Below are 26,267 nucleotides of genomic sequence, written 5' to 3' on the forward strand. Positions count from 1 at the left end.
GAGGTAGTCTCATTGGCTTGGCTTGACCTGATGTCAAATTTAGCATAACCTAACTTCACGTAGCGGTTCTGCAATATGATTTTTATATTTTTAATTGAATAGTTTTATTCCCATAAATGGAAAACAAATAAATATGAGACATGAATAACTTGTGATATCTGTGAATCATTCTGAGAAAATATTTCCAATTTCATATTGAATTCTAACGGTTCGTGATTGTCGAATGAGCTTGTTTGGCGAGTAACTGTATCTTCAAATATTTTTTCTGAAATGTTCTGGAATTTTATTTTAATCAAGAGGTAACTTTACTCAATTTTATTTAAAGCATAATATAACATTTTAATTGGTTTCGCGTTATCAACTTTTTAATAATAATATGTTTACTGTTACTTATATGTGTTGACCGACTTTACCGTAGTTTGGTAAGCTAACAGAAATTTAAATTTTGCCAAACACCCTCTGCTTATCAATCTTGATTGTCTCCTCTGAAAATTTTAATTCTCATAGATTTACACTTGTACAGTGTCTAACCAGTGATCTAAGTGTTGATGTACCGGTAGCAAACTACATAGGCTAATTTAAATTAATAAACATAGATCTTAGCCTACATCTACATTTTTTTCTTTTTCATCCATATAGGCCTATCGTATTTGTGGGAAAACTAGAAGACTTTTCTACCTTGACGATCAACAACATTTTTTGTCTAACGTTTGGGAAGTAGGCACTAAAGCGTAATAAGTTGACCTACTGGCTAAACTTTTCCTCTTATAGTTCTCACAAGAAGGCTACCTATTCAAAAATTATACATATAAGTTACTTATATCATTAACAATATGCCATCAATTTTCTAGTAAGATTATGTGTCGAGTAAACTTAATGTAAAAAATGGATTGATTTTATGCCGCATCAGTTGATTGTCTACCAGCATCAGTATATGGATGGGTAGTTTCCAACTCTGGCTACCGCTGGCCTTCATTGGGCAGTGGTCACATTGCAGACTAGGCTAGCATGTAGATGCGGTATAAAATCATTTTAAACCTAATAAATGCACTTTTTTGGATTGTATTGCAGAGTGGCAGTGATCAGTAGTTGGACTAAATGAATACAAAGATGGCGCACGGTAGCGGGACGGCGCCGCGACGCCACGAGACCGCCAACCGGTTCCCGGACACGGAGTGGGAGGCGAAGGAGGCGCTCCGCCAACGGGAGTTGGAGGAGGCTCGAGCCCGCGCTGCCCAGATGGAGAAGACTATGCGCTGGTGGTCTGACTGCACCGCCAACTGGCGCGAAAAGTGGAGCAAAGTAAATACAGTACTACTTGTCGTTAAATAACACAACCAAGTATGTTCTCAGAAACAAGTAGCCTATTTCATTCACCTCTAAATAAAACAACAAACTAGGACATATAAACTTTGCAATCCTTCAAAATAATAGCCTATAATAATCCTTCAATAGCCTATACAAACACTCAGAAATAGAAATAGAAACCTAATTTGTCACAAAAACACGAACAATTCAGTTTGAAATACAAACAAATTTAAAATAAAAATAGTAAAAAGAAGAATTATAATTAAAATATAAATTTGACAAAATTACTGAGCGCAAAGAAAGAAATAAGAATATATAAAATACATGAAATATATATAATAATACTGAGCAACCTAGTTCATCTCGTAATGAATTTCAAATTCATCAATTAAGTATGTAAAAATGTTTAAAAGTTGCTCCTTACTCTAAAATATCACTACAATAAATATGTCACTCTTTTGGAGGAAAATTAACAGAAGGAAATGTATTTCATAGGTAAGAAACGAGCGCAACAAGGCCAGAGAAGAGGCTAAACTACTGAGAACACAGCTGGACAACTCGATGAAAGACATGAACACGTACAAGCGCGAGAAGCAAGAGCTGGAGGTTCAAAACGAGCAGATGCGCAAAGAACTGGAGAAAATCCACCTGCTGCTGTTGAAGCACGCCGGCCAATGGGACCATCAGCTACTGGAGGCACTGGAGAGTGTGGAGGCCGATGTGGAGAAGGACGTGCAGGCCTCGGTGGAGAGCATCTCCAGTGGCATCGCCGAAGAGGATAAGACTTCCGTCGAAAAGGACTCCGGTATTGAGGAGTATGTCCTACAAGGGGCTGTGCCCAAACATGCTGTTGAACTGGATGCTGATGGGTGAGTAACTGACCTTCTATAGTATATAACCGTTATTCAAGTTATCCTGGTATAATTTAAATCATCAATGACCCTTACGATTGTCATATTTCAGTCAAGAACGTCAGATTATCGTTCCCATCCTATAATACGGGATTGACCTGATTGAAAAACGTTTAGTGATAACCAGATTTTAACTCGTGATCAGCCAGTGCTACGCAAGCACTTTTATCCACTAAACTACGGATTACTTCATCACCTAAAGATGTAAAAGATGTTCTAAAATCGATTATATCAAGGATAATCATGAGACATCGTTTCAAACCATCAATGGGAAAGGAAATACTTTTTAACCTACAATTTGTGAATATTTAAATATTCAGGAATAGTTTAATCCTACTTCTGCAGTTGTAAAAAAATAAGATAAAGGTGGTGGATATTCGGGAAATCAAATAGTTGAGGTCATCTCCGTAACTCAAATGAACTTAATAAAGATGAGATGCTTAAGTTGAGATGACAAAGTAAGTATTAAATTGAAGCTACACTATGAACTGCTCATTTCGAATTGATAATACTTGTTTTCCAGGTAAAAGCATGATTTTCTCAATTGAGTTGACAAAAACCTTGACCAACCACATGGACTTGATTGAACAAAACCTGGATTGTTTTGATTCAATTGCTGATAGCCTAATTAAGATTACATTGCTGGATTGTAATACTTTTTCGTCAAATTATATGTTAATTTTGTAATAATATCCAATGGTAGATGTTTGCTGATAGTGTATATTAGATTGCTAAAGTTGAATACTTTTTCGTCAAATTGTGTGTTAAATTTGTAACAATATGTGATGATAGATGTTTGCTGATGTGTGAGTGTAACGTTTTGGCCAAATTCGTCAGTGTAAGTTTTGTGTTTTATGTTGAATAGTGATGCGGACAGTGCGCAGTGTGACGAATGTGGATCGAGTGTGAGTGTGAGTGCTGTCGTCGAAAAAGAAAGAACTCAGACGTCGACGTCGCTAATCAACGATGGTCTGTCCACTCCGCCCCCCGACGACGAAATGCTCAGACAGAATCTGTCCATGCTGCAGCTGCGGCTTGATGAGGCTACTAAGACTTTACTCGCTGAAAGAGAGTGAGTGCAACCATGTTTTTTTTCACATTGCTATGTTGTGTTATTTATGTACAAATAATAAATTATATCATGAAACAATTATATTTCTGAAAACGGGTTTTAAAAAATCTATTATCATTTGTACAATAATAACACATTATAAAATGTGTTTCTTCAAATTTGAATAATTTGATGTCTTTACTTATTTTTTATGATCGCACCTTGCTCATGTGGTTCCATGTTTGAAGTTGAATTACCACAAACTAGGGTATCGCAACTGCATGTACGCTATGCTATGTCTTGCAAACTAGAACTTATGAAAATGTTGAGAAAGTATATGGAAAGAAACATATATTCCGGGAAAGTCTAATTTAACCTGGAAGCTATTTCAAAACTTATAAATGGTATTTGGAGGAGCTCGTCTCTTTAAGTAGTATTCAATACACTCGCAACGGGAGTAGCAGGCGCATGAAGCTTGACTTATTTAATGATCGTTAGCTAATTCCTACTTTTGACTCAAGGCCAAAATCGTTATCCGTATTTTTTTTTTGCAAGTTCTACAATCACTGTCGATCGCTTTGTTCAATCAGCTACAAATTTTGAACACATATTATTTGAACCTTTTTTTGAACAAAATTTACTGATAAAAATGTTGACAAGAAAGGATGCTATAGATCTAGACTCAATAATCACGGAAGAAAAATCATTAAAAAATTATTATATGGGATATTGTAAATTGATTTGAACCAGAGATTTCAATAGAATAGCGGAATTTTTCAAAATTATGCGAGATTTTCCAAGTTAACGAAATAAATTTTCGTTCCACTGCACAGAAACGTACAATTCCCAGATATTTTATAGGTTGGAAAGATACCGTTTTACGAACAGTGCGAATAAAAACTACTGATTTAATTTGAGCTCGGAAAAGTGCAGATGAGTCGCGATACTCGTTCCGAAAGTTGTCACTTTCCGTTCACTTTCAGGCAGTTTTTGTGTACGGTATTTCAAATGGGAGTACGACGAGAGGGACCCTGGTTTTTACAGTTTTATTATCGTGCGATATCTACAAATGGCACTGGTAATCAATAAAGCCGTGTCCACACTGAACAAATGTTCGACATAACAGTGGAAAATGTGATTATAAAAGAATCATAATTATGGAGTTTAAATATAATTCGGTTCAAATCTAGTAAGCAATGATAGAGCCTACAAGCTGCTGATTTCATATTCAGCCCAGGGGGCTCACTAGTCTTATCGAAAGCCATGACACCAATGACACCAATCGCTTCTCTACTACTTGTTTATTGTTGAATTAGTACACGATTGATAATCGTTCTATGATGGTTTTAGGGAGAAGACGTGCCTGCACCGCAGCCTGGAGCGTCTGGAGGGAGAGCTAAACGAGCTGAGGGAGAAGTGCGAGGACTTGAAGCTGTCCAAGCAGGAGGCAGTGCGAGACCTGCTGCAGTTGCAGGACCAGCACCAGGACACGGTCGCCACCATCCAGGCCGACCTCATGGACGAGGCCAACTCCAGGTATCCACAAATGTTCTCAAATCGATAGATCAATGTAAACGTGTTCTGAAAACTATTCACCAACCATAATTTTCTATTTTTTTCTCCGTTTCTAATCTTTTTTCATTCTCTATTATTAAAGTTACTATCAACAATATATTTCTCATACATTTACTCTCCTGTCTAAAATAATTTATTAAGATATCCATGAATCTATTGACTACAATTTCATTTCTCAATTTACTCTGAGTGTGCTGCTTTTTGATGCTTCACAAATTACGTGTTTGTGGGTGTGGGTGTGTGTGAGGATTTGGGGGTGTAGGAATGATTGTTTTAGTTGATTGAGCATAATATTAGAACAATAAGGAATATTTTGGAATATCAAAGTAGTGGGCTCATTGACCCACAAACATACTTTTTAGTCTATTATTATTACTACTTTAGAGCAATTACTATTTCGTTATCAGGAAATTAATATGCTGCTAATTCATTATTATGTTGTATGTTTTACCGAAAACTACTAATATGTTTTATTAATAATAATCATAGTATTCAATTATAGTAGCCTAATAATAGTGTTATTCAAGTAATAGGATGATTCCCACTATTATGTATCGTTATATGTGATTCATTTGAATCTTGTAGCGTATCTACCCTGTTTATATATTATATTCTAGTATCTGTTGTATTATTCAAATATTCTATCAAAATAAATCAAATTAAATTCAAAAATTCGAATTGATAGTTTGAAGCGATAAGTACTCAAAGTAGAACAATACTATTGTATCGTTTTTGACCATTCTTTATTTGATTATTTCGATATTTTAGAAGCTAGTTAGCGAGTTAGGCTCTCAAGGGATTCTTTTCACTTTCCAAGGGAACTGAATTAGGATGATAACATCCTAACAGCCAATACAGTTTCGACTTCTGGAGTAGCTTACCTAATTGCACAAAATTGTGGTTAGAATAGAATTTCTGTAGCTGTTTTTGTATTCCAATAAGTTGATATTCTATTTATTCATTAGTTTATTAACGACTAGCAGGCAACCCGTGCTCTGCAACTGTCTGTTTAAAGTTTAATGAAAAAATACTAAGAAATTGTCTTTTTCATTTAATATGAATAATTACCACAATATCAACTTCTCAACTATGCAAAAAGCAAAAAGTGTCTGTTTAAAGCACATAATTAATTGATTGAATTTATTTTTATAGTTCCATGCTTTTATTGAAATATTTAATCATTTAAAATAGAAGAACGGATTTGATTGGGCTATTATCTCAGGTAAACTTTGTATCACAAATTGAATTAATTTGTTCCATTTAAAAAAATTAAACTATTCAATAAACAAAAATTAAAACAGGCCTTTAACCATCCTCGGTGAATTAAGAATATCTCACATTAATCAATACAGTAGTTCCGACGCGATGATGAGTCAAACATGTATATCGTATCACGTACAAGTATAAGCTTATTCATTCCTTCCTTTATATATTTTATAGATAGAAGAATAATAAGGAGAAAGAAGATAAAACCGTTTACTACTCTATTTTATCTATGACCACTCTCCAGCAAAGTACAGGGTGGGGCAGAGCCGATTGACGCGTTTGGAAGGGTTATAAGTAATGAACTGTTCAACTTGGAAAAAAATTCTTCATTGGGTTCAATTCAGTTTGAAATGTAGTTTTTATTGACAATTTTTGAAAGTTATATCAGTTGAATGGCGACCGTTTAAATGGCCGCCATTTAACTGATATAATTTTCAAAAATGAACTGTATAACAAACTGGGAGCTTGACGAAAATTGATGAAACTTGATGGACTGAAAAATAAAAAAAATCACACCTTGGTAAATCAAGAATCTTTATGCAAAATCTCAAGTTAATCAGTTCAGTAGTTCAGACGTAATGATCCCTTATTTGTGTATTTCCTATCCCGTATATTATGTATAAGCCAATTTTTTTCAGAATATTAATGATATACAATTATTCTCCTCTTATATGTATGTGTCATTGGAGTACTTGGAAATGTTTGTAACCTAACCTAAATGAACGTGACTGTATTAGGGAGGGCATGGACCGACGTCTGGCAGACCTGCGCGCGCAGCTGGAGCGGCTGCAGGCGGAGAACGCGTCAGAGTGGGGCAAACGGGAGCGACTGGAGACTGAGAAGTTGGCACTCGAGCGGGAGAACAAGAAACTGCGCGGCGAGATGAGGGACGCACAGGAGCGGCTCGAACGCAAGGGCCGCCCCGGACTCAACGCTGACACCGAACTCAGGCAGCTGCAGCAGGAGGCCAGTGATAAGAACAAGGTTGCTTCATTTAAATTCATTTCACATCATTATATTTCTTCCATCAGTAACAATAAAGGTTGCTTTATCCATATTGATTTCACATTTTTATATTTCTTCCACCATCTTCCACAAGTGATGAGAAAAAGGTTACTTCATTTAAATTCATTTCACATTATTATATTTCTTCCATCAGTGACAAAAAAAGGTTGCTTCATTCATATTGATTCTACATTGTTCTATTTTTCCCAACTTCCTTTGGTTTTTCATCATATTCATTTCACCGTCCTTTCGTAGACTTTTGCTAGTCCCGGTTGCACGTCCTTCTGTTGACTTCAACCGCTCTTGAATGACTTCCACGCATTGTTGATAGAATCGTTTCTTGGTTATCGTTATTGGTTCTGTCATTCAACTGTGTTTAAATAAAATAGACTTATGCAACTGGTAGTGAAAGTTTACATGTTGAAGTCAACTGCTTAATTAATTCCTGATGAATTTTCAAATGTGTTGATTAATTTTTCTTACTTCAATTTTTTATCAAATACTTTCTGGATGATTAGATAGATAAATTAATGTGACAACAGCCGTCCTCTGTTTTGTTACAAATTATTAATGGCAGAAGTTGTAAAACTGAAGTGGTGGTTTATCTTTCGGCTTTTCTCATATTGTATGAGAGATGTCACTCTCGTTGGTACACCACCAAAGTTGTAAACTGCTACTCTAATGTTGAATAGATAGTAAATTTGTCTTGTTGTGACAACATACAGTCCTCTGTTTTGTTACAAAATGTCAGACGTTGTAAAACTGAAGTTGTGGTATATCTCTTAAATCAGAACTTATATTAGATGTTTTTATTGATTATTTGATTCAACTGGTGTTGGAACCTTACTCATGTTGCAGCAATAAAGCTGAATTTCCACTTAAAATAACGGTATGGGTATACGTGTTTGGGGCACTGAAGATATTATTTCCATGAGCTCTAATAGTTCAATATTATAACACAGGGGAATAATACTTGCATTTTACCGGTTCTTACTGTGGATTTGTCAGGTGATACGGGTTCTATTATTTCACTCACATTTTGTGTCGGTTGGGTGCTCGTTCTCAGATTTCATTTCATCATCTCTCCTTCATTCATCTTCACATACGGAAGCGTTTGTGTGGCATTTTCATTCATCCCCTCATCATTATCACCTGGGCTTAAAATACTCGTCAAGAGTTGCCCTTGAAAAATAAATAAATAGAAAAATATGGGGGAATTCAGCTTCATAGGCTACTATTCTTTTTATTGAAAGTGACTAAATTAGACCTTTTTATACTTTGGATGAATTTTATTATTTTGAATGAATACTTTATATACTTTTTTATACTTCATTTGAATGAATTTTAGTATAGACCTGCTTAGCTATAATTTATGTGATTGAGTACGCTTTCGTTTAATGGTGAAGTGATAGTAGATCTGTTCAAATTGAGTTGTGTATTGTTTATTCCATTTTATTATGTTTTTTACCTATAAATTTTGACCCATTCTCTGTCCATTTTTCGAATGTTTATGATTAAATCCAACTCACTATCTGATGATGTTCCTGAGGAAACAGTTCTTTGTTTTTATTTCAACGATGTGTTGTTATGCTTTGGATGTATGTGTGTTGTAATAGTGTGATGTTGTGACAGGAAATCGGGGAGCTGAAGCACTCTTACAGTAAGGTGAAGAAAGCGCTGGCTGACAAGACGACGGAGCTGGCCCACGCAGTGCGCCGAGCCGAGCAGTACGAGTCGGAGGTCAAGCGTCTGCGCAGTCGCGTCGAGGAGCTCAAGAGAGAGCTAGCCGTCGCTGAGGATGACGTCGACACGGCTACCAACAATAATAGGTATATTATTCCAATTAATCATTCATTTGATGGCAAATACATGAAAAAACACAGATTTATTTTTGTCACTTCCACATTTATTATATTTTTGTACAGAACTGCAGTTTCGTGTTGAAACCTACACATCTTCAGCTGTGACAAAAATAAGTCTGTGTTTTTCAATTATGGAAAAATTACCCAATATCAATTCTCATTCAACACATTTTAGCAAATAAATTAATTTGATCTCTGCCTAGATCAAGTTATATTCTGGCTAGTAATAATTATTCTGATTTTTCGCATCTTACTGCTTTATTATTATACTTATCCTATACTATTAAACGAGCAACTTCTGTTTATATGTTTAGATGTTTATATGTTTGTATTTCACCGGATCTCGAAAACGGCTCTAACGATTCTCACGAAATTCAGAACATAGTAGGTTTATAATATAAAGATTCGATTGCACTCGATCACATCCCTGGGAAAACTCGCTGAAGGACATAAAAAGGATAATTATTATTCATCCTTGGAAAAACAGATGATAATAATTATTTCGTCGTCTGTTGATGATGGAAGTGAGTGAGCAAGTTCATGTATGTGGGACTATGTCAAAATTATGACTCAGCTGTTGAATTTTTGTAATCATCCTATCAGGTACTTAGTTCCGGTTGCAAAAAAGCCGGGTTATTTTCAATCCTGATTAATTCCAGTAGATCTATCTTTTTGAAATGGTATTCCCTGATTTGGTTCACGTGAAGTTTATCAGTATTAATATTTAACCGGCTTTTATGCAACTGGGCCTTTGTGAGGGAAATTTTTGCATTCCTCTGGAAATTAATCTCAATTTACTGTGATTAGATAGAACATTTCTGTATGAATGTTATGAATTTTATTATAATTTCTTCTTTCGTAATAAATTGTTTATGCCTTTGTACTCCAGAGCGAAGCTCGGTCCCCGATATTACTTATTCTTAGACCTACTCTTGTATTGAAACTCTTGGGCCCGGATGCACAAAAACCGGTTAAATTTTAATCGTTATTTATTTCACAAGAACCAATCAGAGAAGCGTTTTTGAAAAGACGTGTGTCTGATTGGTTCTCGTGGAATTAATCAAGATTAGAATTAAACCGGCTTTTGTGCAACCGGGCCTTAGGCACTATTCACACTAGCGCGACTTCAATCGTATGACTCCAGTCGCGGATACCAGTATTTTGGTCTTCTCAATTTGATTTATTTTAAATTGTATAATTATGGGCTTATTTCTTTCTAACTCTCTTAAATGATTTAAATGATTACAATAAAGAGTTTGACTACTTATCCTACAAATTCCCCATAATTCACTCGTTCATATTCCCCATAATTCACTTCAAATCCTAACCTCACTTTATTGTTAGTTTATACTTATAATTATTGAAGTTACAGGAGTGTTAAGTCTGTTTGCGACCAGCATGTCGAGTTGCCAAGAAACTAATGCTTAGTCCACATGTTGGCCTATCCGCTGACTCAGCCTGATAACCCTGTGATAGGCAAATGAAGGCCAGTGCTGCCAAACCACCCATTCACACACTGGCGCTGGTCGTCATTGGCCAACATGTCGATGCGGCATAATAGCTGGATCTGGAATGCACTAACTTCTTAAAATCCAAACAGGGGTAGTCATATTATTTGAGGTTCGGATTATTATGAGCGTTATAGAAAAGTTAATTCATGATTAGAGTCAGTTCTGGGAAAGGTTTTGGGTTGGATTTAAGCTTTTGAAATATTATTCAGAATATTCAATCATTTCTAATTTCGAATTGGGAATTTTGTCATAGTAGTTGAGAAAACACACACTTGGAGCGCTGATGTATGGTAAGGAGTCGCTTCGCGATTTGAGTCGCGATAGTGTGAGTAGTGCCTTTTGGTACTAATAGACTGGTTATGTCGATATGTAGCTCTAAACCTAGCTCTGCAGTGCAGGCTGGATGCTTGTCTGACTCGGACTAGGCGCTGAGACAGCAAATAATAGCAGCGTTGGTGGGAATGCGAGCGGCCGCAGTAACATCTTCCACCCAGCAATGGTCGGCGTAGTTCCGCCTAGCGGACAGACGAAAGATCAATCCAGTCGGTTATTTAATCCCTCCAGCCAGGCTCAGCCAAGCAGCCGAGACAATAGAACAATTGGAGTGGCGGTCTTATTCGCGTTCATCAGCAGTTTTCTTTCTCACGATTATTTTGATTTTTGTGTTACCTATAATCAATAATAACTCCAGTCACCAGTAAAAAGTTTCCAGAAACGTGGTGTACTATCATATGACTTTTCATTATGATTTTCAATTATTTAAAAACATTGTTGACATTCTGAGCCTTCAGGCTAAACTTGGGGTCGCTGAGAACGAATCTGCAATCAGAATTTCTCTATCACGAAAAATAACGAAAAAAACCCAGCTGTTGATCTCCCGGCAACCGTTAACAGTCATCCTGCAATGCGGCCGAAACACTTCCAAGCCAGACACCCATCTCAAATGACAACAACGCCAAGCTGTGAGAAACCATCCTGCACTGCGGCGCTAGGTTAAGTGAAGGTCGCGCTCGCGATCTATAATATCTTTGATTTATGACAGAAACATTTGAGGTTATTGATCCTCAAATGTGTTTATCATTGTCAGCTTTTCAGTGGCGTTGATCGAAATCGAAATCCACACTGCAACCCACTCGTTTTTTCGAACCTTTCTATCATGCTTATCTGATTTTATTAATTTTTCCCAAGTTCGAAGTTACTCTTATGAAAAAGTAGTTCCTTTATTTCCTTTATTTTTTAAAATAATTCAATTATTACAGTGTATATTTTATAGTTTAATGATTCTTCAAAGAATAAATAAATAAAATAGATAATTACTGTATAATGTAAATTTTAAAATATATATATATATAAAATAAGTTAATTGAACTAGAAAATGTGTTGAACTATACTATACTATTGGGATAGGGTACATAACTTATATAAAAGCGTAATAGCATTCACTGACTGACTGACTGACTCACTCACTCATTCGCAGAACTAAAAATCTACCGGACCAAAAACGTTCGAATTTGGTAGTTATGTTCAGTTGGCCCTTTAGAAGCGCACTAAGAACGGATTTGGAAAAATTTCCAGAGATACACCCAAAATCTGCGTTTTTCCAGCGTTTTCTCAGCTTTATTGAGAACAAATGAACAGAAAATGTTCAAATTTTGTACAGAAGCTAAGCTAGGGTGTAATAATGTTGTGTTGGAAGGAATTTGAAATAATGCCAAAGATACGTCCAAAATCTGCGTTTTTAAGCGTTTTTTGCGCTTTCTCAGCTTTATCGAGAACAAATGAACAGAAAATGTTCAAATTTACTACAGAAGCTCAGCTGGGGTGTAATAATTTTGTGTTAGAAGGAACTTGAAATAAAGCCAAATATACGCCCAAAATTAGCGTTTTTTTTGCGTTTTCTCAGTTTTTTCATCAAGTAATAGACAGAAAATGTTCAAATTTGGTACAGAGGTTTAGCTAGGGTCTAAAAATGTTGTGATGAGGTTACTTTAATATTCACCAAAGATACGCCCAAAATCAGCGTTTTCCAACGTTTTTCTGCGTTTTCTCAGTACTTTGACTTTCTGATGGAATGAAGCATGCTCAAATGAAAATGCAGGCGAGCAAAGCGAGCCCGCTGATCTCATTTTTGGACGATCCAGTCGGATATGGTGTGCGAAGCGAGCCTGACGGCTAGTATTGATATATACACCTATTTCAATAAAATTGAAAATATGGAATCAGTGAAAAGTGAAAACTGAACATGAGATAATGTAGATTTTAGAAAGTAAATTTATATCCTTACAGTTTCTATTATACTTTTCGCAATCCCCATAAATATAAAAAACCTTTGAAATGCTAGTGATTGTCACTGTGAACACAATTAAAAAATCTTCATAACTGGATTATGAGCAATTCAAGAGAAATCGTGTTAATTACGTCTTTGAGTACAGTAGAGATATGTTTTTTGGAATTTGGTTTAGTCACATACAATATTTTCTAGGGCTTATCTAAGTTTTATAATTGATTTAAATAATATATCAAAACTTCCTGTTATGACATCAATAAACAATATTCACATAACAATGAAAAATGTTTCGTTTTTAGGAAATTGCAACGTACCAATGACGAGTTACAGGAGCAATTGGAGAATCTTCAAGTACAACTAGAACATTTACATACACGGTAAGATAATGATGATCGTACTTATGATCGCTCTTTTTTGAGAGTGAGTTCCCCATTTTCCTCAAAAACTTATAGATATTTTAATTCATGATTTTTTTAAATTACTGTTAATCTTTACAACCTCTTAATGAAGATCTACATCTCTTCAAGATTGAGAATTGATGTAAAATGAACATACACCTATCAGCTTGCTTTTCAAAAAATGTATGTCTACTGTTTCAATTAAGATTTCAAGTAACCTACTCATTCAAATAATTAATTATCTGTTTTTAAGGATTATCCCCAATTATTCTATAGTTTTCATGTTCTTGTTTTCAAAATATTCTCCTTCTTCGCACTGTCTTTATCCCATTTGAAGCTACTTTCGACGCAGCTACGTCTACACAAATCTTGACTTACAGCTACTTACAACTGTTCCATGCAGTCAAAATGAGTAGGTTCATGTGTGAAGAACATCCTCTTGATTCTGTATCTCATTCACTATTCTATTAGTTGAAAGAGTGAACTGTGCATTATTTACGCTTTTTGATAGTGTGTTGAAGGCATGAATAAATTCGAATAATTTCTACTTTCAATCACTTCGAATATCTGTAATTTTTTCACGCTGCTCATGGTGGAACAAACAGTGAGGAACCTGAGGCGCCAGCAAGTGATGAAGACCCTCTGCTCACAGTGAGCGGCGATAATTGAACCAAAGAACATTTAGGATTTGTATTTTGAAGCGTCACAGTATTTTTATATTACAGATTAGTTAGGACCAAATATTGTTGAACAGGAGTGATTTCTGAGTTGTCCAAATCATCACTTATTTCTGTCTACAGAATAATTTAATTCACTTTGGATTTATTATGAATAATGTGCTAGATTATTTAAAAAAACACAGTTCTATTTTTGTTCAATCCACAGACATAATATCAAACAAATAATATCAATTAGCTGTTTATACTTTGAAAAATTGTTTATTTGAACATTTCAAGTAGCACAACATTAATGCATTCTCTACAAATTTCAACGAATAACTTTTGCCTAGTTATTCAGCCCTGACAACTTTTCCCAATTTGTTTCTTTAGCTATTTCAATCAAACTTCTGAATTTTTATTACTATTCTTTGAAATTTTGATGGAATTTTATATAAAAAGCTCATCTATCTCTTGAAAATAAGTATTACCACCATAAATTCACGTAAGGAAGTTGTTTCTCTTATTTTTTTATTTTAGGTAAAAAACTTGAAACCTTGTGTATACTATAAATTCTTCCAGAATGTATAATGTACACAAGCATTGATAACTCTTGGGCTTGCTAATTTTAAATTTTCGGTAGGTTTTATAATGTAAATTGTAGATACTTATTTTATCAAGCATGATATAATTCCATCATAATTCATGCAGCTCTTATTAATTATTATGATGATGTTTGAACTACCCAGTCCTAGTCTTAATGGTAACAAATCTATAAAATACTGGAAAAAACTCTTACAATAATTATGTCAGAAGGTGAGTAGAGGCTCAATAATATAAGCATTAAATTGGTTTTAATTATCAAACATGAGTTTATTCTCATGATTCTTCCAGTTATTTGCATAAACTTCATTACTAAACTATCAAACTTATCAGACCGAAAAAGTATGTTCTCTCCAATTAATACCTGTAATTCCTGTATTTTTTCACTATTAATCACTTATTGTGCTTATTTTAAAATATGATACGAATGAATAACATAAATTTGATGGTAAAACATTATATTTTTATTTGTTACTTCCCAACAAAGGCTATTTAATATTATTGATTTCCCGAGTAACTTAAATTCTCATTCCGATTCTTCTCTACATTGTAATTATTAATGTCATGGGTAAGCGGCAATACTAATCTAATAAAATAATGTTACCTTGAAAAAATAAACTTCAAGCATAATAATATATTATTGATAATAATATTGTAAAGTTTGATGGTGTTGCACAAATCTGAAATTTCAATAATTTGATTAGGCTTCTTCTCGCGAAGCATAGTTCTAAACTTTCAAGGAAGTATTACAATGTATTCAGTGTGAATTTTAAACAGCAAGTATTATTAAAGTGTATTTACAAACGTATACCGAATAATGTACAATTTACCTCAATGTGTGGATTATTTTTCTTAGATTGTATAAAATATTTGTATCGTATAAAACTTTTTAAGATCTCTTTTCAATATTGTACGTTACATAATTATACGTACTGTGGAATAATGTAATCATATAATAAATTGATTCAAATAGAATTAACGCATCTGGAGGACTGAACTATTCAAATTTCAAGGTTCCACAATATGAGTTGCACTGTTGAAAACGAGAAAATATATTATTATTACATTAACTGTGGAAAGTCTGTGATCAGTAGACTACTAGTCATCAAAGTTTAGCTTTTCCATTTGTTGAATTTCTTGCTATAAATGTGTCAAGTAACTCAATCTTAGTAAATGTGGCTAGTGATTTTACCTTTGCACAATCTTTCTGCTGTAGGATGAATCTTATCATTTTGAATCTGTGTTATTGTGCACACACATATTTTTTATACGTTCTGTGTTAAAGTAGTAAAGCTGTGTACTTGGACGAGTTTTGTGTTCACGAATGTAATGTGTAGATGAAATATAATGCAATTGAATGCGAAACGAATTTATTTTGCCTTCATCTTCAACCTGTTTAAAAATGAATTAGATGGCACATTCCTGACCACTTGGTTCTAATATGACCAGGGAGCTGAAATTTCTTCCGTAGAATTACAGATGCCTTGTAAAACGTTAACAACTGGCATTTCACGCTTGTCTGTGTGACTACTGCATACTACTACATGCCGTTTTCGTTTTACTGTACTTGTAAATGTTTGTGAAATATACCGGCCCAGCTCTCCTGAACTAAGAACAGGTCTATGTTCCAAGTTCCCAACTTTTGAAGTTTACTACTTGTGAATTTAATCACATATTATCTCTTGAGGTCTCTTGCTCAATGAAAACTTATACACGGCAAGTAGCCCACTTATCAGACGTTTAAATTTACTGCATAGGTCGCCATGATGTGCTTTTTTAGCTAAATTTTTTCTATGACACAGGACCTAGATTACAAATTGATCATTCAAGTGAATTCTTCATAATATTTATACATTTTTTTGTTTCTACGATCTCACTTGAATTCATGATCTCACTGCGATCATGATCGCATAGACGATTCTTATTAATCCATTCTATCGTTAATTTTTTTTCAAGTTCTATCATCAATTTTTTTTAAAGAAGAAAATAATAATAATAATAACTCTTCCATCCAAGAGGACATTGTTTTTTTATTTAAAAAACTACTTTAATTATGGAGTATAATTCTCATGTATCCATCCGCTGGCTCTATTCTTTTATTGAAAAAGAGATTGTTTTCCATAGAACATCTTGAATTATCAATTACAATTTTAATGAGATTCTTGATGGTACGATCGAAAATTTTGTGTCTGAAGGTAATTTTGAAACATGAAAAATCAATTAAATTCCTTTAGTTTTATGTTTTCTGTTCAATATAATCAACTGTTATGAGATATCATTTGATTTGTTTATTGGATGAAAAAATACTTCTGTTACTTGCTTTTGCCTCAGCACTATTTCATTTTTTTACTATTTTGCTTTCTTTTGTTACTTGAACTATATTTCATTTTTCAACAGTATTTTGTTTCTGTACAGATTACGCAACACGTCTGTCCATCGAAGCCCAGTTGTCAGGAGTGACGAACAAAGTGATGAGGATAGTTCATAGCCCTCCAAGGTATTTCAATTATCATTATCATATTCACTAGGTACTTTATTTTCAATACTTCACTTTATCATTCTCTCACAATTTTAATGTATCATATCATATTCAACATCATCATCATATCATCCCATGATTACTATGGTATACTTAATAGTATATTACAGAAAATTATTGTATTATAATATGTAATATTCATTATTAATTATTTCCCTATGGCTTCTATTGGTGAAGAGTCCCTGATAGCCCGGGTATAAATGTCATGGAAAAGGCACTCCGTGCTCCGTGGTCATTTTTGGGTAACAGACGTGTAAGATGTCTCAATTTCTTTGTCAGGTCTACCATAATAAGGATCGTGATGATGATAAATCGAAATCACAGGCAAACACTTCGAAAACAATATGTTTAGGATTTTGCTATATCGCTTGTATTTCAATAACCGTTCAAGATATCTGACTGTTTTTTGAACAAAAATATTTTAAAAATCTTCCTCTACAAATTTTGTTTTATAAAATTTCCCTCTAAAACGCGTGTTTTCCGCTGCAAACAGTACTTCTATCTCTTTTTTCGATGATGCCCTCGCCGTAGAACAGTGATGTACAGCCTTCAACCAGATGTCATTTTGAAGCTTTCGAATTTTTTCACAACACTGTGCCATTATAATTAGTGTTTGTTCACTGTAAATACATTCTCAGGGTAAAAAAGTAAAATTTTGTCCCTAAAAATCAGATTTTAAGAGTTTCTAGTTATATTTACCATAGTATAAGTTATTAGAATGAGATGAATCTTTTGAATATTGTAGTAAGATTATTTTGATGCCCCCAGATGGCTGAATTGATCCGATATGCTCAACATTGATAGAATTACAGACGATTTCACAAAAATCTACATATTTTTGCCGTCATCTTGTTTTTTCATGATGACAAACATTTTTGAGATTGCCATCAAGGCTATACTCTTTCTACACATCATTACAAAGATATTGTTACCATTTCCAAGTCTGTACCTTCAAGGAGTCATGACTTACATGGTTTTCTAATTGTTAGTTTTGGTATCCAGCCGCTGAATATGGACTAACAGCCTTCAATCAGATCTCATTTTTGAAGCTTTGGAAATATTCTACAACACTGTGCTAATAATACTAGTGTATGTCTACTGCGAATACATTTAGCCTACAGAGTGGAAAGTGGAGTATTGTCCCCAAAAAATGTACAGTATGTTTCAAGTCTTTGAAGTTAAATTAATCATGAAAAAGTAGTCCAAATGAGACGTTTCGATCAGATATTATAGATTGGTTAATTCTAAACACTTTTGCGGTAAAATCAATCCGATATCTCTCACAATAACTGAATAGCAAGCGATATAATAATTTCTGTCCATAATGACCGTCATCTTGATTTTTTTAATGACTTCGAATATTTTCGTTGTTTCCATCATTAATATTCTTATTCGGCTTGTTGTAACGAAGAGATTGAGATTATTTGCAAGTCACTATCTTGAAGTAGTAATGAAAAATCGATTATATAAATAAGGTAAGCACACCAGTAGTAGTTGAGCAGTTTTTTTAGTATATTCAGAACTATGGATCCATTATATCAATAACCTCATTTGAAACTCAATGTGCATATACCTCAAGTCTTCCTCAATTGACTCATTACCTATAATTGCCAGTATTACAATTTCCCAAATTTTTATTAAATGTTTCTCAAACTTAAATTTTTATTTAGAAGTGGTCACTTAAAAATCTGAAATTTTCAGTAGTGGCCAGATAAATGACTGAGTAGTGGCCATGTGATATTATATGCTTCCAAACTAACTCAAGTTAATTCACAATACTTTTTTTGAGGTATTCTGGATTAACAAAATATCAACTAAATAGGCCAAACTTAGGTTGAAATGAAAAGTCTCTCTTGAAATGAAAAAACTGTATTTTATTGTATAAGTATAGAAATAATTAGCTTAATGTTGAAAATGGAAGTTATCAAAGTTTACTTATCTATCATTTACTTGGAAATGAAATGAGAGTTGAGCTATCGTTTACTGAGCAATCATTTAGTATAACAGGAAAGTCACTCATTATAAAATAGTAAGATAAGCACTTCTAGGAAATTCTGTTTCCTATAATCACCAAGGCACATCAATAGTTTGAGGAAACTGATATCGTGATTTTTCAATACTGCCAAAGGTCAGTGGCTTTGGTAACTTGTATAGGATGTCATTATCACATATAATTTTTCTTCTCGTTAATTAGCTACAAAAACATTTCGCATTCTACTGCATGGCTTCAACATGGTCACTACGTTATTCATCTCCTTATCACTCATCACACTTCTGACAAGCAAATACATTGGTATCTTGTATTCCTGCTAATAATTGTTGCTAGCACAAAGTCACCTTCATGTATCTCGTTTTTCTTATTTCATGGTTTAAGCTAACCACAGGCTCATCATTTCCAGAAGGTCTGTTAGCATTATTTTGGGAGATATTAACAATGACAAAATGTTCCAATGATTCATGTTGTTTGTCTCTATCATTTGAAAACGTCTCTTACTGATCAATTTCATGTCCTAGACTATTCTGATGTTACTTTATGTCTTCAATATTCCCTATTGGGACAGTACTTGCAGACTTTATGAATCCCTGTAAATTTCTGTCAAATGAAGTTATTGTTGGTAGGCCTATACTCATTTCAACTGGGGTTCTTGTTTGATTCTCTTTATTATTATTATCTGAATACTCATGCTTATTTGATTCGAGGATTATGTAACTTTCTTCTTCATCAAAAAAGTTGAATGTATCCTCATTTTGATCTTCGTTGTCGGCAAAGAATAATTGTTGTTGAATGTCTGTATTACTGTCAGAAATAAAAGGTACCGTACTTCCTCTTTGTCTTTGCAATCTTCTCTTGGTGATATTGCAGTAAACATATGTAGATCTTGGTGAGATGCATTTGTTGATCTCTTCTTTCTTGCCACCACATATTTTTTACGATTGCTAAAAAAATTTGACTTTTCTTTTTCTGGTTGTTTCTCTGTAATGATGACCACAGATTCAGCATTAGTTTGATTCAAACTATTGTCTTCGCCTTTTTCTCCATCGTTTTCATTCAATCCAGACAGTGATTTTCAACATCCAAAATATCTAGCTCACTCTCAGAGCCTAAATCTAAGCTAGCATCATTAGATGAGTTACCAGAAGGTCTCAACGATCCTTCATCATCTGAAGAACATTCTTGTTCAATCCTTATCTTCTCCTTTCTCTGTCTGATCTTTTTTGGTACTTTGACTTTAAGCTTCTTCTCCTCTTCTGTTTTCCTTTTCAATTCTTCACGCTCTTCTTTTTTTAAGTCTAATTGCTTTGCGTTCTTCCTCCATTTTAGCCATTTCCATCTTCTTGTTTATTTTATTCAGTTCATTTTCACGAAGTTAAAACTGAGCAGTCGAAGTTTTTTTTCTTGAATTGACTTTTTGATGTTTCACAGAGTGGCCAATCATTCCCAATCATCAATCGAGTAGTGGCCATGACATGCTTTAGAAGTGGCCATTAGGTGGCCACTACTGGAATGAACACTAATATTACAACAGCAGCAAGAGAGTTTCTGATATAGAGAGAGAGAGATTGCAATATATCATATGGGAAATTGATATGATTTCAGAGAAACCTCCCTATTTCAGTAGTGGCCAGTGGCCACACTATGGCCACTTTTGGAATATTCATTTTTGTGTTCTAGTAGTGGCCAGTGGCCAGTGGCCAGGTAACCTCTCAGCTGAGAAATCAATTATTTCTAGTTCAAAACCAACTGAAAATCATCTATACATTTCATAACATGATTACAGCACTAGAAACAGCAATATTCAACAATGTTCTGGTCATAATACAAAAAAAAATATTTATATACCTTCCTATATGCTTTAGAAAAGAGCAGAATTCACCATGAAGAGTGAGACAGCCATAATGAATTGTTGTAGAAAATCTCCCATAATGCTCTGCCTACTCCTACTTCAACTATTCAACACTAGATAACATAAGCTGTATGTGATGCAAGTTTAAAGTCATTGGAAGATCTCCAATCCTTATTTTTCAAACGGAATTATTCGAGGTGGCCAGTACTGAAGCACTGGCCACTACCAGTGCGTTTACCTAGTTGGTTCTAGCTTGTTACCTCATGCATGTGGAAAAACGCACCACAAATCATGCAGGGTTTTCTTTGAAGGGCGCTGGAGAACACATTTTTTGACGCACAGAGCATGAAGATATATAGTTCTGAAGCTGAAGAAACGACCTGAATTTAATTGATTTGAAATTTATCTGTATTCCTTGCACAAAAAAAAGTTATAATGGAATGAATTTTTTTTAATTAGAAAAAACGTTTTTTTGGGGCTTTTGAAGGTTATAACTAATAAAATATGCGTTTTAAGAAGAGCGTGCACTAGGTCGGTGGAGCGGCGCGACGCGGCGCTGAGAATTTCCGACCTGGAATTAAATACTGTCCACCGCTCGTAACTTGGCTTCTGAGGTCTGAGGCGTAGGGGGGAAATGAACGAGTGGTGCCATGTTGTTGACGGCTCGGTAGTGTGACTACAAACCGTGCTCACTAATAAAGCTATTCACCATTCAGCTTTCAGTTTTGTTTCCGCAGCTGACCGGAGTAAACGTCGAAATGCTGTGTTTTTTTTAATTAAGTTAGTAGCCGTTTTAAAATAGTTATAGCGATTTATTAAATTAGTTTTAAAATAGTTATAGTGATTTTGTGGAATAGCCTCCGTAGAACTAGCATTTTTACAATGTCACAGACTGGGGAAACTTCTCGCAAAAAGAACAAAGTTGTAAACAGGGTAGGGAAGTGATTCCAAGTGTGAATTCTGAGTTGAAAGTTGAACTTGAATCTTTAACTCTATTATTTTATGTAACGACTAAAAACGTTAGGATGTAATTTTACTTATAGATCGCTGGTTAAGTTACAAATTTGGTGGGATGGAAATTGCTCAATTCCATTTGGCGAAGACAAATAGACCACAGCGTTTGTGTACTCGCTACCTGGCTCTCTAGTGCCATAATATGTCACGCCTAAAACTAGATCGACTGCATTCCTTCCAGAGGCCAAGTTACGAGCGGTGGACAGTACATGTGATCAAGTGTACCTCCGTGCACTAGAAGCGCGGCGCGTAGCTAGAAAAGTTTCTGGACTTTTCGGGGTCGGAACGGCGTCGCGCCGCGCTCCTAGTTCAGGTCGAAAAAATTCCGACCTCGGGTAACTTCGTGAGGGCTCGGCTGTTTCCGAGCTCTGCTTCTTTCGAACATGGCCAGGCTACAGTTGTGTGTTGAGGATAAATTGAATAAATAAATAAATAAGTTACTGGTTATTGAACGAGCGTTATCGAGTTCTCACTTTTAACTTACTGAAGGCCAAAGTCGTTGTCCGTCTGTTTTTTTGTTCTACAATAACTTCAGAAAGGATTGATCAATCAGCTTCAAATTTTGAGCACGTATTCTTCGAACAGGACAAGTTTGTTACACAACAAAATTGACACACTCCTTCGTCCTTTTTCGGGATATGAAAATAACATTGAAAGTGCAAAAGAAAAAATTGTTATGATTTATCATATAGTAATCTGAAGAATTTATCTCATGCAATACTACAGTTTTCCATTCATTCATTCATAACATCAGCTGAGGCAATTTAAGAGCTATCACACGCTCTGACACATGATTTCAGCTGGTTGATAATTTGCAACATAATATTCACAACTTTTACATCTACAAAATGATATGGCTTGATATATCAATGTGTTGTCTCTGTCATTTATTTTCTTTTGAAACCCTGTATCGAAAAAAATTATAATGAATTTGGATTCATATAAGCATATTTAAGATGTTGAATTGACAGAGAAAGTTAATATTTGAAGAGTAATTTTTATTTTAAAATTAGAACTACAACTTCAACAACTATGTCTTAATTCAAATCGCAATTGACAAGTCTACGTCAAAAACTACAACTTCAACAACTATGTCTTAATTCAAATCGCAATTGACAAGTTACGTCACGACAAACTAGTCCAAAACGGCGCCGCGCCGCGCCGCGTCGCGCCGCCCCACTGACCTAGTGCACGGACCTTCCATTTTCCGCTCTCCTGCGCGTCGCGCCGCCCCACCGACCCAGTGCATGCGCAGCTTTAGAGGTAAATTTTATAAAACAAAATTTGTTGAGGAAGATTTGAAAAATATTTTTGTTCAAAATACGGCTGGATAACTTGAACGGTTATTGAAATACAAGCGATATAGCAAAACCCTAAAAATATTGGCGGCCATCTTGTTTGCCTGTGATTTCGACTTATCATCATCACGATCCTTACTATGCTAGACCTAACAAAGAAATTGAGACATCTTCCACGTCTGTTATTCAAAAATGACCATGGATTGACATTTCTGCCCGGTAAATGACGGAAGTTCCACATCGCCTGAGTATATAATTTAAGCCGTCAATGGACCTCATGACTTACATATGAGCCGGGACTGACAGTTTAATGTGCCCATCCGATGTTTTATTATTATTGAATTGTATATTATTATGATGTATTATATTACATTGGTGTAATCACCAATATAATTATATTATATAGATATTTGAATTTATTTATATAATTAAATTTTATATTATTCATTGAATATATTTATTTAATTATTGAATTGTATATTATTATGATGTATTATATTACATTGGTGTAATCACCAATATATTTATATGGCATGATTATTGTTGGCATGAATATGGCATGTCATATTCATGATTATTTTGTCGGACCCCTCACATTCTCAACTACTTATTGTTACTTATAATAATAATTATTCAATAACATGTTTTATAAATTTCCTTTTCACGATTCAATCAACGTTTCATGCATCTCTTCCAGATAATGATGGACTTCAGCAGTGTTCAAACATTAATAACAAAGCTTCTTGAGTGTATGAGGCTTTTAAGCTTGTAGTACCAACATGGAATACAATACAATTGGAAATACTACGCCTTCTTCATTGAAAAGAACTAAAACTTGAGGTAATTTGTCTGTAAAAATAGGTACTATCTTATATCGGGTACAATACAGGTATTCCATTTTTATTATTGTGATATTAACTCAATCAAAGTATGTATATTATTATTTTTTACTGAAAAAAGTATATAGTTGGTTCTCGTATAGATATATATTTTTAGTTATGCAGACTGGATGGCAGCTGAAATACTTAACTATCATAGTAGTAATGTATTTCTTAAGGTGCGTACAGATTTACGCGCCGCGAACATGAGCAATTCACTTTTAATCAGCTGATGCCAAGCTTTTTATATCTATATCTTATACCGTTTCTGTAAAAATACAAATATAGTCCGCGAACATGAGCAATTCATTTTTAATCAGCTGATGCTAAGCTTTTTATATCTGTATCTTACCGTTTCTGTAAAAATACAGATATAGTCAGCTGATTAAAAGTGAATTGCTCATGTTCGCGGCGCGAATATCTTTACGCACCTTTATAAATTGATGTGTGGAAGCTTTTTGTATTTCGACGTTTGTAATGTTGTAGTGGTATTAAATGTTCATCATTTTCCTTTTCCTATCAATGAAAGTGCTCAATCTTTCCAATTATTTATTGCTTCATTATTCAAGATTTCCTTATCTTATTTCAAGACTGTTTTTTCCTACTGTGACTACTATTAGGAAATCTACCAGTGAAACTCGTGTTTAAGCATACGGAAATTTCAAATATTCTCTTATTTGTCTGTTGAGTACCTATATAAACTACTGAGCGTAGCATTTTGTACAAAATAAAATACATGTGGAACAGAAAGAAAGAGGTTAGACCTCTTCAAATAGTTTATATTGACTGCTTAATGTAGATGCCATTAACAGGTATCCTTTCAAAATTATTACAAGAATGAATGTTATTCACGTCCATCAGAAGAATTAACAAGAATTATGATAGCTTTACAAGTTTTCAAGATAACCTTTATTAAGGCATTCTATCTGCTCAATTTGTTTTCATATCTTTATTTGCTCAGACAGTATTAATGTTTCAAGCACGGTATCGTTTGTTCATATAGTTTTACGTGTTTGAATACTTCATTGGAATACTATATACTACTTTATTAATACTTTATAGCTTTCATATTGCAGTAATTATTTTTGAGGAAAATTAAAATAATTATTGATTAGTAAGTACATATTGTACAAAGCTGTATAACGGTGATACTAAGCTACTATGATTTGGAATAAGGTTCCACAGTTTAGTAGGAAATCTATTCGGCTGGTCCGTATGAACTAGCTTGAATAGTTCTAGCTTTAATACTTTCTTGATGTTGCTCTTGTTTTGTAATAATATGTATTGCTTTCTTAATGTAGAATAATTTAGATTTAATGTACAATTATTGATTAGTTTAAAGTAACAATCTCAGGGACTTAGATTTTAAACGAATTAATTAATTTACAATTATTAATATAATTATTAATATGTAATAAATAATTTTTATTTTCAAGTCGAATTTTATTGTAATAATTTGTTCATTTAAATCAATTTTCAACTTTCAATTATATTCAATATCAATAGGTAGATGAAGTTTGGCTCAAATCATTAGGTATCATTATAAACACAAAATTGTGTGTTTATTAATTTGTCAATTTTCCATTCCGTAGCTCAAAAAATCCACTAACTAGACATCTTTACTCTAATGTTCTATACAAATAATACCAAGATAATATAGAATAATATCTGTAAATTTATAAATAATAACTAGATTAAATCTTAAAATTAATATCTTAATCTATTAAGATTTAATGGGTTATTTTCTTGGGAATTATCGTGGCGGTCCATCTATTTCATTATGAAGTATTTCAGTCTATACAACGAACTACAATTACAAGTTAAAAATACTTTTGGTTTTTTGTATATCTCAGTTCTGAAATTGAGATCATATCACTGTACATCAAAACTAAGAAAATCTCTTCAATTTTTTCATGGGTTACTCCACATGTAAATATTTGCATTATTTTCAATGCTCTTCAATTTTATCTTAAACAAGAAATATATTCTATTGTGGAAATTTGAAGTGAAATTGTGTCACTATATTGTAAAATGTGAATAATTCAATTTTAGGTGTAATAATTATCCAAAAGTAACATTCTTTTGTAAATTTATCTCATTTTTTGAGATATGAAGATGAACTGTACTCTACTATTATGATTAAAATAATTATTGCAATAAACTGTATATTCAAAGTAGCCATTATAACTGAATAATTCTCATACCGTACCTAACATTTTCATCCAAAAATTATTCATTGAACTTGAAATTAACTTAAAGT

The 26,267-nt window shown here is 33.9% G+C and overlaps 1 protein-coding gene across 2 annotated transcripts; it reads left to right on the plus strand.

Annotated features, from left to right (window-relative positions):
- Positions 1-24: 24 nt before the first annotated feature.
- On the plus strand, positions 25-24,304 carry LOC111062834 (coiled-coil domain-containing protein 102A). 2 transcript variants are annotated; one of them, XM_039430476.1, is made up of 10 exons: positions 25-299; positions 1,072-1,302; positions 1,804-2,177; positions 3,085-3,291; positions 4,621-4,806; positions 6,849-7,095; positions 8,749-8,945; positions 13,076-13,153; positions 16,849-16,930; positions 23,827-24,304. In XM_039430476.1, the coding sequence occupies exons 2-9, from the start codon at positions 1,099-1,101 to the stop codon at positions 16,919-16,921; spliced, it is 1,566 nt and encodes a 521-aa protein (XP_039286410.1). In that variant the 5' UTR covers positions 25-299; positions 1,072-1,098; the 3' UTR covers positions 16,922-16,930; positions 23,827-24,304. The 2 variants fall into 2 exon arrangements, with proteins under 2 accessions (XP_039286410.1, XP_039286411.1); XM_039430477.1 differs by lacking the exons at positions 16,849-16,930; positions 23,827-24,304 and adding an exon at positions 13,780-15,798.
- Positions 24,305-26,267: the final 1,963 nt, after the last annotated feature.

This window comes from Nilaparvata lugens, chromosome 6, assembly GCF_014356525.2.
Source record: "Nilaparvata lugens isolate BPH chromosome 6, ASM1435652v1, whole genome shotgun sequence".
Lineage (NCBI taxonomy): Eukaryota > Metazoa > Arthropoda > Insecta > Hemiptera > Delphacidae > Nilaparvata > Nilaparvata lugens.